Here is a 15,787-nt window from a genome sequence, read left to right as displayed (position 1 = left end):
TTAACCCACAGCCTGTCAAAGGTAGACACTGGCTGTGTTAAACAAAAAGAGCAGATAACAGGTACAATCTGCTGTGTAATCTGCAGCTGGTTTTTTTTACATTATATAACCAGAGGCACTTGGATCGACCGACATGTTCTCCCTGACAAAAGAACACAGCTGGGGTAACTCTGGGGTAAGTTTGAAGTTCGCTCTTGAGTTTCTCATGCTCACAAGAAAAATCTGTTTACTTCTAATGAAGCTAATAAGCTCATTAATTAGTAAAGATTTACACCATACCATGTGTTTGTCTTTGCATACGACACTTTGTATCACTTTGAACTTGAGTTTCTGTGAATCCAGAGTTCCTAAAAGAGATAAATTGATTTAGCAAGGTGCTAGATAACGAGACCATCTCCTCCATATGTTTCTACCATGCATCATGTTCACGCCATGATCTTTAGTGACTTTCATCTGGACTCTGTGCGCCCTGTTTTATTTTCTCCTGTCTTACCTGTTGTCTGTTTCTTTGTTTTATTTCCCGCCCATGTGATTACCTGCCCCGCCCCAGTTAGTTCGACCTGTTTCCTGTCGCTCCTGTCTCCCTTTTGTATTTAGGTCTTTGTGTTCATCAAGGTCTTTTGCTTTGTTTGAATGTTTAGTTTATGTCTCAGCGTTTTGCTTGGAACCCTGTTTGCTTGTGTTTTTGGACTTCGCCGTAGACTGCTTCCAGATAAAGACTGTTTAGTTTTTCATTTCTTCAGATTTGCTTTGTACTGCGTGTTGAGAGTTCCTGTGTTCTCCTGCGTTCCTCTCCTGGTCGTTGGTTGTCTTTGGATCTCAGCTTCTGTCTTCCTGTAAATTTTTGGACACTCTTTGTTAATTAATGAGTAACTTCCCCCTCACCTATCAGCCCACCGGTCTGTCTGCATCAGGGTCATCCACCCTGTTTCACTGTAAACCTCAACAGCCACAGATGCCAGCAGGATGAAATAAAAACAGGCTGATTTTAAACAGGTATTATGTTTGTTATTACCTGACCTGGAGCAGTGTATCCCAGAGTGAGGCTGCCAGGTGAGGGAGGATGGAGGCAGCATGGAGGAGGTGGTCAGATTGATGAACTGCTGTCATCTGCAAATAGCATTTCCATCTCAGTAAATAAAGTGGAAATGACACATTATCAGTTTTAGGGTTAGCTTTAAATATACACAAAATACAGTATATATAAAACACAATTTTTCCAAATATATTTACATCTATGAGGTGTGTGGAAATGACAACCAGTAAATATACTCCTGAGTGAAGATGTTCTCGCTGTGGTGCCCTGCGACATGGTCACCAACTATACAGACCCATAACTCCTTGAATTAGCATTTTTCTACAGTTTGGTGGAAATGACAGTGATTCCAAGGGACTGGTGTTCTCTTTTTAAAAAATCAACTCATAATAAACTGAATTACAACTGGTATTTATGTGTGATTTGTGTTAATATTACATCATTATTAAATTCAAAATTAAGCAGGGTTAAATGTCCAGAGTCTGACCTAGTGACAAACGCAGCTCAGCTAGAAACAGAATCCACATGTTCTAAACTAAAATTAATGACTGACCGATTATATTTTATATGATCCTTTTGATGAAAAGTAATAAAAATAAAAACTGAGAAATGTTTTTTTTTTTTTTTTTTTTAATATTCTAGGGACACAAAAATGATGATAGTTGTGTCCGAGTGTCTGAGAGCTTCAGAGGTGTTTAGGTTGTTTTAGATTGGTATCTACCTTCTTAGTATATTTCCCAAAATGTTGAACTGTTCCTTGTTGCTGCCAACTCTTATGTAATGTGCTGACATGGATCCCTCTGACCATACACACACACACACACACACACACACACACACACACACAGATCTGGACTCCACCTCAGCTCTGCTCATATTTCACGTGTTTTTACTGAAGTGGCTCAGGCTGCTGCTGCGATTGCTGTGATTTACAGCTGATCCAGCTGCTGTGGCCTGATAACCTCCAAGTGTCCTGAGGAGGTGATACAAGACCACATCCCAGGTCTCCGTCAGGCTCAGCAGAACCTGCTATCACATGTGTTTTTTATCACTGACTCTCTTTAATGTGACAGATGCACATTGAAAACTACTACAGCTGCAGGTCAGATAAGACACCCTAGAAGATAAAGAGGAAATTATTCTTTTTCACCTTTTATGTCCAGAGGAAGTATCTCACCACTTCTGTGATCATGTCAATGTATAAAAGCTCTGACCTCACTTTATTATACCAAGGGTAACAGTAACAGGACCGATGTATTATGTAAGGTCTGCAGGGGCAGAGGAGGACATGGAGCTTTATTTAGATTACACAACTCGCTCCTCATGATGAATCGCTCCACAGACAGAGCTGGAGTCTGTGTTATTCAAAGTAGATGACATGTAAACTATCATCTCGTTTTCTTGAACTGTGCGAACAAAACTTCCCCAGGGAACGGCACCATTTGAGGACCTCAGTCCCCGTCATGGCCCGTCAAGTGACTTGAGTTCATAGTTCCTTGTCTTTAATGTTTCCCTGTGTTTCCTGTTCTATTTTGCTAACCATTGTCTTGTATCGTTTCAGATCCCACATCCTGTCAAGTTTCCCTCCTGTGTGATTACCTGCCCTAATGTGTTTCACCTGTGTCCCATTGTCTCCCCTGCATTAGAGTATTTGAGTCCTTGTCTTCCCCTCATTAGTTGCCAGATCGTCTTTACCCCCCGTGTGAGCTTTCCAGCATTCTCTCGTGCAGTACTTCCTGTTTATGTGATTTTGACACTTCTGCCAGATTGACTGATCACCTGGACTGATTAAAACTGACCCTCCTCTGAGGCCGCTTCGTGGGTCCACATCCAGTGTGTGTCTGTCAGTTCCCCCCATCTCTGGAGGAACCAGGGGTCGGTTGCACGAAGCACCTTAAGTATGGCACTTAAGGTTTAATTTCCCCTCAGCTGAGGGATTTACTTAAGGGGTGTTGCACATAATCTCTTGAAATGTTTCCTTAGTTATGGAAGAAGGTTAAGGCATAAACTCAGTCATGTTTCAGTTAAGACAGAGTCAGAGGTACCTTTTAGTTTTTTTCTTTACTTTGGTGGCTTCTGGTCTTTTGTGCAACAGTTTTAACAGACTTTAAGTGATTCCTTAAATATAAGATATGGAGAACACCTTAAATACTTAAGTGAACATTTTAAGGAAACCTTAACTCAGACTTTAGGGAAAAACCAAAACTATGAAAATAAAACCCAAGTTGTAATAAACACCCGTCCGCTGAAACTATTAGTTGACCTTAATTACTGGGAAACATACATTTTTCTTATAGTTTTAGTGTAAGCTTCACAAAATCATTACATATTTTTAACAAAGACTGAGGATAAACATATAAAACCAGACTAAAACCTGTGACATCCAATCCAGCCAATAAGCCTCAGCATGTTGTGTGAGTAGTTGGAGGGTGAGACTGTGAACATGGACGGTACCACAGCTAGGAGCCGGGGCCTGTATCCTGCTGATAGCGCAAGTATCTGAGACGCCGAGCCGGTTTGTCCAATCAGTTTGTCACACACACAAACACAAACAGAGCGTTCGATCGAGCTGGGAAATAAACTGCAGTGAACTACATGAACAGCACAACAGGGGAAGAAGCTGCAGTGACGTAATGTAGTCACAGAGGTTGTGTACACTTAAAACACACTTTTCAGACTTTGCATCTCAAAGTTAGATCATTCAAACAACTTCATATCTTTAGCTTAAGTAAAAACTACAGGATTACACTTTAATAAATATCCCATTATAAGTCCATCAACCAATAAACATATTAAAGGTAAAAATGTGAAAAAAAACCTATTCATTATGAAGAACATGTATATATTTGTGGATTATTTTTTGGTGCTTTAGAATTTAAGCAGTATTTCAACATTAGAGCAGAACAGTGAGACAAACTGCAGAGTCAGGTGATAATTCTCAGTGTGTTTGTCACTATTAGCAACCCCCTCAACACACGCAGTCATTTGATGCATTATTATTATTAAATCTAATGATTGGTGCAGCTTTAAAATGGAAATACTCAAAGAAAAGCACGACTACCTCAACACTTTAAAGCCCTGCAGTTTCCGTTTGTTTACTGACTGATAAACACAGCTCATAGTTGGCAGCCAATCCTGAGCCTACAGCTCTGCTCTGGCACTTCACAGTCCGACTGAAAGCACCTCTGTCTCTCCTAAATAACACCCACCTTCCTCCAAGTGAGAAGTCCCACCCCCTCCCATCCAAACCCTGCAGGCCTCACCCTCACCCCTCAGCGAGTTCACATCAGGAGCAAAGGTGCACCTTCACAGTCCTCAGTTGTTCTGCTTCTCTCTCTCATCTTATCACGAACATTCAAGTTAAAACAACTTTCCAGGGAGTAATTTGAGTCTGTTCGTTAACAGCTTCACTTCCTGCTGCTGCTCCACAGAGCTACTGAACATGGGCCGGAGGTGTTTGATGACTGAGGTGTTAATATCCAGGGCCACTGATTGGTCAGTGCACCCTCTCTCACCTGAGAGAAACACACTGTGCATTCACGTCCCTTCGTTTACAGTTACTCAACCATCGCAGACCTTCATGTGACCTCGCCAGCAAAACTGAAGAATGATTTACCAGCAGCTTGACCTGAGCTGTATTCAGAGTAAACACTGAGTTCATTCACTGAACAGTGATTTACAGGTTGGAGGATTAGAGGAGTCAGCTGAGTCTACTTTTTCATATTGATGGCTGGTGGGCTGTAAGTGGTTGAATCACATTGCATTAAAGGTCCCATTTAGTATAAAAGTAGATGTCCATGTGTCCATGTGAGCAGGTCTAGGTTCTATATTAATACTGTGAAAGTATCAAAGCCTCAGTCCACAGAGAAATGCACACAGCCTGTATTCAGACACTGAGCCTTAAAACCAGCCGTCAGGACTTCTGTAACTTTGTGATGTCACAACAAGGTAGTTTCCACTATCAGCCATGCTGCAGGCCCCGCCCCAAGCCCCGCCCACCTGGACCCATCATCCAAAACCTTGCAGGATTTGGTTTCTCTGACTGTTTACCTGATTTTTATTGGATCACTCAGAAAACAGTCAGCCAATCAGAAGAGAGGCTCAGAGCCTGTTTACTGAGTTAGCCTCCGGCCAGTTCACAACTGAGAGAGTGAGTGGTCACTTTGTAACCAAATTTCCAGCAAAAGACCAGATACTTGAGCAGCGGTTGTCTTTTAGTGGAGTACAGTCCCGTTTTAATTTGTGAACTCTTCAAACACAGAAGTACCTTTTTGCCAATCCCTCGTTACAGGGTTAAAAACCACTGAAGGATTGATTCTTAGTAGCTGTTGTAGCTTTACCTGGAACTGTTCCCTATTTGTGCTTAATTAGACTCTTCCTCTGATGACTCCCTTGTTTGCCTTGTTATTGGAACTCCCTCTGAGGGAAAAGCCTTTGCTGTATTTTGAAAGTCATTACAATCATCAGCCACTAAGACTTTGAGGATATACGTATCTACGTTGTGTTAAACTCTTATAGACACTGTTATAGATTTATATGGTAAAAAAAAAAGAGATTATGCATGGGTTCCTATGTCTTTGATACTGATCACTATCTGTGTATGTGTATGTGTATGGAAATATGGTTATGCAGATGATGCATCATCACATTTAAAATCATTGCCATCGTTTTTTTTGGTAATTGCAATTCTGACCCAACTCAATCAAACACAAAATATATTGATTTCTAATTTTAGTTTCAGTTTGACTTGTGTGAGTAAACTCACCGCTCTCCTGTTTCAGCTTCCGGACACATACATAAACATGTTTCTGCCAATTCTGACAAGTTCCCATTTGAGGTGCGCCTCATTGACTTGTCATTTCAGGGCAGTGGCACAGCTGCCGTACACTCTGCGGTAAATGAACAGTGTGGTCTTTGTACGCTCAGGACAAAGCTGGTGCTGTGAGTCGGGCAGGAAGACCTTGAGGAAGGACACCTGAGCACCAAAACACCTCCCTGCTACCTTTTTTAACCGAGGCTGTCACATTCCCAGCTCATCCTCGCAAATCCACGAATGCTTCGTTATCTGAGAGGCTGCTGTTGGTGCATCTCTGCACATGAAGTGGGTGCAGTCAAACAGTAAAAACCTTGTTGCCACTTTTTTATATTTTGAGGGACTTGAGGGAACCTGTTTGCCCAGAGTGTTGACACAGCTGCAGTTAGAAAATACCCCTTCACTCAGGAACCACTACTGTATCAGAAGCATATGTCATGAGCCCAGATAATCCGAACTCTGAACAACCCCTCTGCTAAACCCTCCACAATAGAGGGAACATGTCGTTTGCCTCTGATTTGAGGAGATAAAGTTGTTATTTTGTTATTTATTCATTGATGCATCTCTAAAATTCTTTTCTTTTATATCTTTGTTTGGGTTACATTCCTGGAAAATCTTTCCAATACACAGTTGGACAGTGCAGTTTTGTAGAATGTGCAACAAGTTGTTAGAAATACTTCCAGTCCTTTTGTGCACTCCGGGTTTCAGTAGGATTATCAGTGATGAAGCTAATCCCTCAGCTCCTGCAGAATGTCTGCAGCCAGAGCAAAGCTGTGTCTTGTTTGTATTGAGTCAAGCTTTTTTTTTTTTTTATACTAAGAATCCTTGAAAACTTTCCTTTCCTCATTAGAATTCATCCATAAAGGTTTTTGTTGTTGAAGATACACACTCTTGGTAGTTTTTGTCCCAATAGAGCCACCAGATTCCAAAAATGACGCACCATCTTGCTGTTAATGTTGTCAAATTTAAGTCGTCCATGGAGTTAAATAATGTTTATATGTCAAACTCATCTGTACAAGGCTGCCAGGAATTTTCTTAAAGACCCAAGGGATTCCTCAGTCCGTACCTTGGGAACCATTGGGTCATGTGAAATATTTCAAACTTTATCAAAAATAGTCTCCCTCCCTTGAGCTTCTTTTCTTTAAGTATTTCATGTGCTTGACTTAATCTGTCTTTCACCCAATCTGCAGGCAAAGGGCCCCTCAGGAAATGACCTCCGGGGACTGTAGGGCTCCAGGATTTCCAAGGGAAAAGGTGTTGAGATAAACCTAATCCAGCAGCAGAGAGGTGGGGGGCTGTTTGACTAAAGAGGCTGGTGGCAGTCTTGGAGAAAACAGACCTTTCAGTGTTCACATATGTGACATACCTGGGAGACTCTCTGAGCTGACCCACACGAGCCGATACCAAACACTGCTTGATCATCTTAACCATGAGCTATATTTAGTTACATTGTACATGAATGCACCTCTTTATCCTATAATGTGCAAAATGAACATTTTATGTAATATTTCTCATGATTGTGTTGTGTCAAGTGGTAAAGGAAGTATTCAGATCCTTGACTTGAATAAAACTACTTACACCACAGAGTAACAATACTCCATTACAAGTAAATGCCTTGCATTGATTCATTTATCTTTATTGATGATGGATCAAATGACTGTATGCACGTGAATGGTGTTATTAGTCATCACAACCCCTCAGAGAACGATCCCCTCACTCTGAAGATCCCCTCCGCTCTGCAGAACGTTTCAGCTAATTGTTTTGGTTTTATTGGTGTGTCTGTCGGATGTGTAAATAGACAAGTGTTTTCCATATCAACATCTTTGCTATATCAATATTATAAGGCATTTCCACTCTTGTGTTAACAGCAATTGTCACCCAACTCAGCAGTTCCCCTTAGCTCCAAGTTTTAGCTTGGTTTCATTTGACCTACCTACCTACCTACCTACCTACCTACCTACCTACCTACCTACCTACCTACCGACCTACCTACCTACCTACCTACCTACCGACCGACCTACCTACCTACCTACCTACCTACCTACCTACCTACCTACCTACCTACCTACCTACTTACCTACCTACTTATTGTCTTGGTTTCATTTGACCTACCTACCCATCCACCCATCCATCCATCCATCCATCCATCCATCCATCCATCCACTGGACAGCTTATTATATCTACCTTATGTCACTGTATGAATTGATTCAAATCTGTTCTGTGTGTTTGAATTTTGTTTGAAATATGAACTCCCGCTAACAAAAACCTCTGTGGAGTGGAAAATATTATTATAATGATAAAAGCCATTATCATAATATATAACTGAATCACTGAGGCTATTGAAATTCATGTTGGTGTTCATTCTGTTTATACGGCTACCTTCTATTCATCTATTTGTTACTCTTTAGAGCTGATTCGATATCCCTCTGTCTCTTCTGAATAATATCAGCCGCCATTAAAGTGTGGTTGGTTTGATGTGTTTGAATAAAGATCTGAGTTTCTATGAAGCATGACTGTGACTGAGGCAGAGCCTCTCCTTGGGATAAAGTCACATTGTGAGCTGGGCCTCTGGTGAGATAACATGCCCCACCACACACCTGGTATCTCATGCTAGGCCCAGCAGCTGCCGTGTTTCCACACCATGTTACCATGGATGTGGCTTGCAAACACTGAGGTCTGTGGGGACTTCAGACTCACGCTCTCTTCCATATACTAAACACACACACACACACAGACACACACACACATCTCCTCATGGATCAGTGACTGGGTCACATAGTTAAGAAAGTGGCAGGGTACGGTAGGTATGGCATCACTGAACCACAGTCACACAAAGAGAAACTGCATGAAAAGAGGGTTCACATTCACTCACGAGCACAGTGAAGTTGTTTCACTCACTAAATTTGCTTTACTGTGGTTTTAATGCTCTTTCAGTGCAGTGACACATAATTCATCAAAATCTAGGTCAGTGAAAACCTTAAAGAGACCCTGTAATAATAGTTTGTGCTTACATTATGAAACCTAAATATGACTCCAGCTTTAGTACAGTTGTATGGGGAACATATCAGTTTCCTCTACCAGAGGTGGGACTAAGTTGCAAATCACAAGTATGTCTAAAGTCTGGGCTCAAGTTAAAACCAGCAAACCCAAATCCTAAAGTTTGTGTTTTCATTTCGTATAATAAATGCATTACTTTCAGATAAATGCATATTGCAAAATGATCAGGTGTGCTTTGGTGTGTTATTCCTGTGGCATTATAATTAGTCTCTATTTTTTCACCACAGCAGGGACTTTTTACTAAAATGTGATAACTAAATTGTGAAGCCATTCACCAACAGACAAGGCAAAATAAAACAAACAAAAAAAACCGAATTGTAACCACATTAAAAACAAGCCCAGCATCTAGCTTGTAAACACACACTTAATAAACATGTTGACCTGTGCAACTAAATGGAAATCATGTTGCTCGGTCTCAGCAACTGATGACATAGCCCTGACAAGGCACATGCAGCCTCTGAGCTGCAAACAGAAGCGTTTAAAGCAATTAGCTGGGCCTGTTAAATCATGTATGGCAACAATACAAAACAAAATGAACCTAAGCTACAGTGACTTCTGACTCGTAACAAAAACTCACTATCAAATAATGCAGTATATTCTTTATTAAAGGATAAATAATGTGTATTACACTGTTGCATATTTGGAATATTCATAAAGACACACAAAGATATGATGTCCTCATAATTTAATGTGTGGGTTGTTTGTCTCCTTATAGCTTGATGTGATATTTGTACAGGCTTCATTGCAGCCTGCCTCTTTCTATTACATCTTTACATAGCAAATATGCATGCAATACTGACACCTGCTGGACAGAGATCGTAAATGCAGCCGGTCTCTTACGGCACGCCCTCAAACTGTTCTGCGCTTTCTATTGGTTAAAATTTAGAAAGGATGCCATTTGATTGGTCATTCACGTTTCCGTCGGCCAATGAACTATTTTGTTTACAACGACACACAAAGGTCATAGTTCAGGACGAAATGAATTGACGCAACGAGCTTGCAAGACAAGTATAACGGTGGATACAACACCTGGAGGGAGAAGCAGTGTACAATACAATGTAAATTAATCATTCAGATACATAATCAGGCTCCGTATGTTCTCCGGTGATGCTGTGTTTGGGGGTAAATGCAGTGAGGTCGTCGGTATCTTTACAGAAGGTAAGCTAACGGTACGGAAGCTACTAAATTAGCCTACATTATTCCCAGGCGTTGACTTTGACCTAACCTTTCCTTTACTCGCCTCTCTTGGTTGTATTTATATAAAATAACCCGTATTGTTTCTTCTGTTTTAACAGCGGGAGCCTCTATTGTGTTTCACAGTCATCTATAAGACAGAGAAAAGCCGCTTGTAGCTTTGTTAACTTTAGCTAATTTAGCCGAGTTTTGGGCCGAAGCTCAGTATCATACAGACAAGACTAGTAAGTTTTTAATCACACCTTGTACTTTGATTAGACTTCGTTAGTCCAAGTCACAGTTTCTATCTGTCATGTTATCATCATTTGTACAAGACAGTGTCTTTGAAGACTTATCACGAGGTGCAAAATCTGTCTGCCGTCTGTCCCTGTGTAAAAGTTTCAGGCACATTAGATCCGTCTCACAATCCTATCATGGAGGCGTCTGATTGGTCCCAGGTTCATTCTGCTGCTGGACAATGAGCCCAAACACACAGCCAGAGACATAAAGATCTATCTCCAGAGACCAGGAGAACAAGGAGTCCTGCCAGAGATGGTGTGGCCCCTCACAGAGCCCCTGATCAGGGCAACGTGGATCACTGCACTGCAAATAGTTTTGCACAGCAATGTACACAAAGTATTTTTCGACAGAATAAGGACTGTGGGTTTTGTCAAGGGACAAGGGAAACAAGTAAACGAATAATGCTTTTAATGTGTACAAAGGCAGCTGCTTTAAGACTGACTGAAAAAACTGAACCTATCTTACAACTTGCAGTGATAATTACACTGGAATCTTAACATCAATGAAAGTGTCAGTAGTTAAACCGGTATTTAGTAATAATATAAGAGGCAGAAAGTGGGACTGTATTGTCTCCGTTTAGAAGCAGCAGTTTTATGTGGACTGAACTGTATATGATAGACACAAGATCAATGTTAATAACGTAGGAGTGCTAGTATCAGGTCATGTCATTTGTCCTGCTTTCCCATTCATATATGATACTGTGACATCTAAATGGAGCAGGGCTGTACCATTTACAGTTGTGATTTTCCTGCTGTCAACATTATGTTTTTAAGTTTTTCCTAACAGCAGAACAAGTGATGTCACAGCTTTGTGAACAGTCTGGTCCCTTTCCTCACACTGTCTTTCTTCATGTCCCTGTCTCACTAGTTTTACATGTTTGAATGATTCCCTCATTTCAGATTCTCCATGTCTTCCTCCATCTAGAAATACAGAGGGAAGAAGTAATTACATGTAAAAAAGATGTTTTCAGAGTTTGATTAATGATTAGTCATACATCATATCCTATTGTTTTTCAGCTGTGCATCCTGTCCCTTCTGCACATGAGACATCGTTTCTATCATTGCCCTCAGCAGTTATGGAGGAGAGGTCTGTACATAGGGACCACTCGCTGCCTCTCTACTGGACCACATTCACCTCCTCCTCCTCCCACGCTGACTGACTCCCCTGAGTGCACTGAACCAGGACCCAACCGCAGTACCTCTGCTTGGTCTCCTGACCAGGGTCCACCGCCTGCTCCCACGTATTGCTGCATGAGTGGCTGTCACAACTGTGTGTGGATCGAACATGCGGAGCAGCTGTTGGAGTATTACCACGACGGAGGCGACCGGGCGCTCGCCGCTGTTGAGGAGAACGTCCTCGACGAGAACCTTAAAACCTACTTAAAGATGGAGATTAGACTGTTGAAAAAGACATGACTGATGTATTTACTGCCAGTGGCCTCGAGTGTAAGCACTTTATAACACACTCCACATTTTCACTTCCGTCTCCTTTGGTTGTACATTTCATATCTGCAGAAAATTTCAGCAAATCAACATGAGCTTCTTTTATGATGGAAGCTTTGCCCATGATTCCTATCAGTATGATTATCTGACTGATCCTGGTTCTTGACCAGTTAGACCTCTTTTCAGATCTCAGCAATTAACTTCCTGAGTACAACATGATTATTACTAAAAAGGGGGCAGACAATGCTGGAGCTCCGGAGCTCCTTTCACTCCTGTTTCAACACAGTGTTGGAGTTTGTATCTAATGAAGAATACCATGTGATAGGTGACGTTTTAAGCTTCAGAAAGAGCTTCATTCAGTTTGACAGTTTGGAAAGTTTTGTGATCTAATGTGATGGACATTAGTGTGATAAGAGAAGGAGAATAATTAAGAAACATGGTGATGCACACAGTGACACTGAGGCTGAACTACACCAATAAGTTATTATTTATATATTTAATATATAGAGAGATTTTGTGTCAACAGAAGTATTTTATATTTAGGCTTTGTGGAAATTTATTATTAATTATTTTATTGTAGCTTATTGCCTCAAAACAAAAGTACAAAAGTATTACAGATTTGACCCATTAATGTCCACAGTGGAATTTTATGATTTCCTAGGAGAATGTAGGGCAGGTCGTCCACTAATCAGAAGCTCATTGGTTCAATCCCTGGCTCCTCTATTCCACATGTCGATGTGTTCTTGGGCCTAAGGTGTGTGAGTGTGTGTGATAGAAAAGCGCTGTGTGAATGGGTGAATGTGGCTTGTAGTGTAAAGTGCTTTGAGAGGTCGATAAGACTGGAGTCTTGAGGAGCCACTGTAGGTTTTGTGAAGCAGCTGCTTTGTTTGAAGCTTTGAAACTTTTTTTCTGCACAAATAGAAACTGAGCTTCAAAGCTTTATAAGACTACAATCACCCATCATTTATTATGAGAGTGATATGAACAATGCCAAAAAAATCCCTAAATTTCATCCTAAAATGTTACCATCAAACTCAACCTGTTCCACTCCAGGATTGAATGAGTTAGTCTTTGTTTTAGTTCATAAGGAGCATGGAGTGTTTGTTTCTGAAAGTGTGGCGTTAGTACAGTATGTGTGATTTAGAATTAACGTGTCAGCACATGTCATGTCAGAAAGAATTCGCTTAACTATAATTCACTGTTTAACTGTCATGTTCCTTTATTCATGAAGCACACTTGCAAAGATCTGGGATTTATCAGTTGAAGTTTGAACTGATATGTTAAAAGTATATTTTGTAAGTGTTTACAGATCATTTGCTTTGTTATATTTAAAGCATATTTAAATTGTGTATTTTAAAATTATTTTCAGGATGTTTGTTAAATAAATTTTCTTTCAAAGAGCTGTTCTGAGGTCTGTTTTCTTTGGCATCACATCAGCACCAGGAAAAGCCACTAGGGAGCGCCGCATACACATAAAACCATGCATCCACTCTCATTAGGATGAAATATTTTGACCTATCTTCTTAACCTGATCATTTCATCATCATGTGTATTCATCCAACAAGAACAGCTCCATTTCATGATCTCAGACTTTATCTACTTTAATTATAATATAGGAGTTTTCAGATTGTTTTCACTTGAATAAAAACAAGTAAAGAAGAAGAAGGTTGCGTTTTAAGAGATCAATCAAAGGTTGCACTACTTACTTAAAGTTAACAAGTGACTATCTAAATGTAAATTTTGGCATTTTAAATATATAATATAAAAATTTTCAATTGATCTTAATAAGATTTGGATGCATGAAGGAGGATTCTTCAGGTGGATCATGTCACAGACAGAGCATGTTCAGTCCTGCCATGTTAGAATGACGTCTTTCAGTCAGCTGGGTCTCAGCAGGTGAACACAGTCTGCTCCTTGTTCATCTCACAATCTCGCAGGAACAGGTTCTGAGGTGACGCTGACCCTGATCTCCCCGACTGAGTCAGCACTAGTCTGGAATAGTGATACTGTATAAATCCTGATTACACAGGAGCCAGTGGGCAGCTCCTGTATACGCTCTGCCAGCCGCACAGCACTCCCCTCTTCTTTGATCTGGGTTACACAGCGGATTACAGACGAGGCGTTTCACTCATCATACACAGAGCAGTGACTGTGACGTGATGGAAACCAACTCAAGGCAGATTACTGCCCATACCGCCACTGCAATGTGTCACTTTGCATCATGCCAGTGTGTAATATTCTGCCAACCTGAGGCTGCACCTGATCACATGAGTAAACTGTAGATACAGATTCAGTTCTGCTGGTCACTGAGGTGACTGGAATTGAACCTTTATAAATAGCTGTACTGTACTATACTCAGTGACATGTAGTTAATAATACACCAAAAATTCAATCTAATATTAAACTAAAGATTTTGATTTCTTGTGCATATTGTATCAGATAATGTGGTGTGTGTCATATGAGTGAGAACATTCACTCACTAATGCACAGAGAGATGGGCACGTGTGCCCTCACACCCTCCTGCTGAGAGCTTAGGGGTCATCAGGAGCAGCTGGAAGGACACGCCCTCAAGGCAAGTGATGACAAGCTCCACAAGCTGCACGTGCCCCCCCCCCCCCCCCTTCAAAAAAAAAGAAAGAAACTGGAACAAATCAATTTAATATGACTGAGCAAGGACAGTTCATAACAACTTAAAATTCTCTAAAGAATAAAGAATAAATTCTCCAACACCTAAGAATTCAATAATGCTTTATGTTCTTGAGCTTTTTATCATATCACATGATATTCATCAGCAGCAGTCAAAATGCTACTAAATGGACCTGGTGGTGAGATTATTTTGTCAATTTCTGTTTCCAACATCAGAAGTGAACTTTAAATCTCTATGAATAGCAAACCCTTTAATTCTGTTTGTCTGATATGATTTGTCCATATAAAATTAAATCTTCTCTATTCTACATTATAATTACATCCACTCATTCTCACCTGTTGAAAAATCCAGAAAATTAAAATATTTAAAACGTCACTGTCAGACTGAAAATGTCTCTGACTTTTCTGAACTGTCAAATTTCTGTTGACTTTAAGTTTCCACATCACGCTTGTGCAAGTTGCATATTCAACCGATGGAGTAGGTTGCAATACTCCAATGTTGCAATGTTGTATGTTGTAAACATGATTGTGAACATACATCATTCTGCAGTGTGAAACTCAAACACCAAAAGTGAAGGAACAGAAAGGAAAGAGATTGGGGATCAAGATCATGAGATATGATCAAAAGCTCTGGTGATGTGGGTTTTAATCAGACAAAGAGGGTTTAATGACAGATGCTGTTGAGCTGGGGATCAGAATGTATGGATTTTGTTTTTGTTTGGTTTTTTATTTGTTTGGTTTGGGTTTTTTTGGGGGGGGGGTAATGACCCATTCAAACAGGATATTTCAGTTTTTGCTACATTAATTTTCACCATACTTTTTAAAAATGTATCTGTCTCTTGTAAGTCCGAGTTTTAAATCCGAATGAATGAATCAATAGGAAGTCCTGATTGGCTGTGTAGTGATTGATTTGTGTGGGATGTGATTTTATATAGATAATTACACTGAAACACACATTAGGTTGATCTAAGAGACTTCTGCAGGTGGAGGATTTGAGGGTTTTGTCTGAAGTAGATGGTGAGACGATTGCATAACAGAGAGGGAGTGGGATAGTAGGCCTTTCAGGAAGCGTCCTGCTGCATCCATAATCTATATCTACAGGCTGTATTATCTCATGTGTCCAGTATCCAGTGATCTGATTAGCTTTGCTTAGTGTTTTCTTGAGTGTTCTGGAAACGTGTCACAGTAGGCCTCCATCATGCTGAGGGAAGGAAAGTTAACAACATCAAAAATGAACAGTTTACATCCTTGGTTTCATCACAAATACTGGATAAAGTGCAAAAAGTCATTGTATATAAATTATTTGTATTAATTCTAAT

General features: G+C 40.4%; 1 protein-coding gene across 2 annotated transcripts; it reads left to right on the top strand.

Moving 5' to 3' along the window:
* Positions 1-9,868: 9,868 nt before the first annotated feature.
* Positions 9,869-13,222, top strand: oxld1 (oxidoreductase-like domain containing 1). 2 transcript variants are annotated; one of them, XM_023418829.2, is made up of 2 exons: positions 9,869-10,065; positions 11,397-13,222. In XM_023418829.2, the coding sequence occupies exons 1-2, from the start codon at positions 10,015-10,017 to the stop codon at positions 11,793-11,795; spliced, it is 450 nt and encodes a 149-aa protein (XP_023274597.1). In that variant the 5' UTR covers positions 9,869-10,014; the 3' UTR covers positions 11,796-13,222. The 2 variants fall into 2 exon arrangements, with proteins under 2 accessions (XP_023274597.1, XP_087033433.1); XM_087177307.1 differs by having other exon boundaries at positions 9,869-10,076.
* Positions 13,223-15,787: the final 2,565 nt, after the last annotated feature.

The sequence above is a fragment of the Seriola lalandi genome, unplaced genomic scaffold, assembly GCF_002814215.2.
Source record: "Seriola lalandi dorsalis isolate HSWRI2012SDOR001 ecotype SW California unplaced genomic scaffold, Sedor1 jcf7180002054585, whole genome shotgun sequence".
Taxonomy (NCBI): Eukaryota; Metazoa; Chordata; class Actinopteri; order Carangiformes; family Carangidae; genus Seriola; species Seriola lalandi.
The sequence above is the reverse complement of the archived record's forward strand: the minus strand, read 5'-3'. Positions and strand labels throughout refer to the sequence as shown.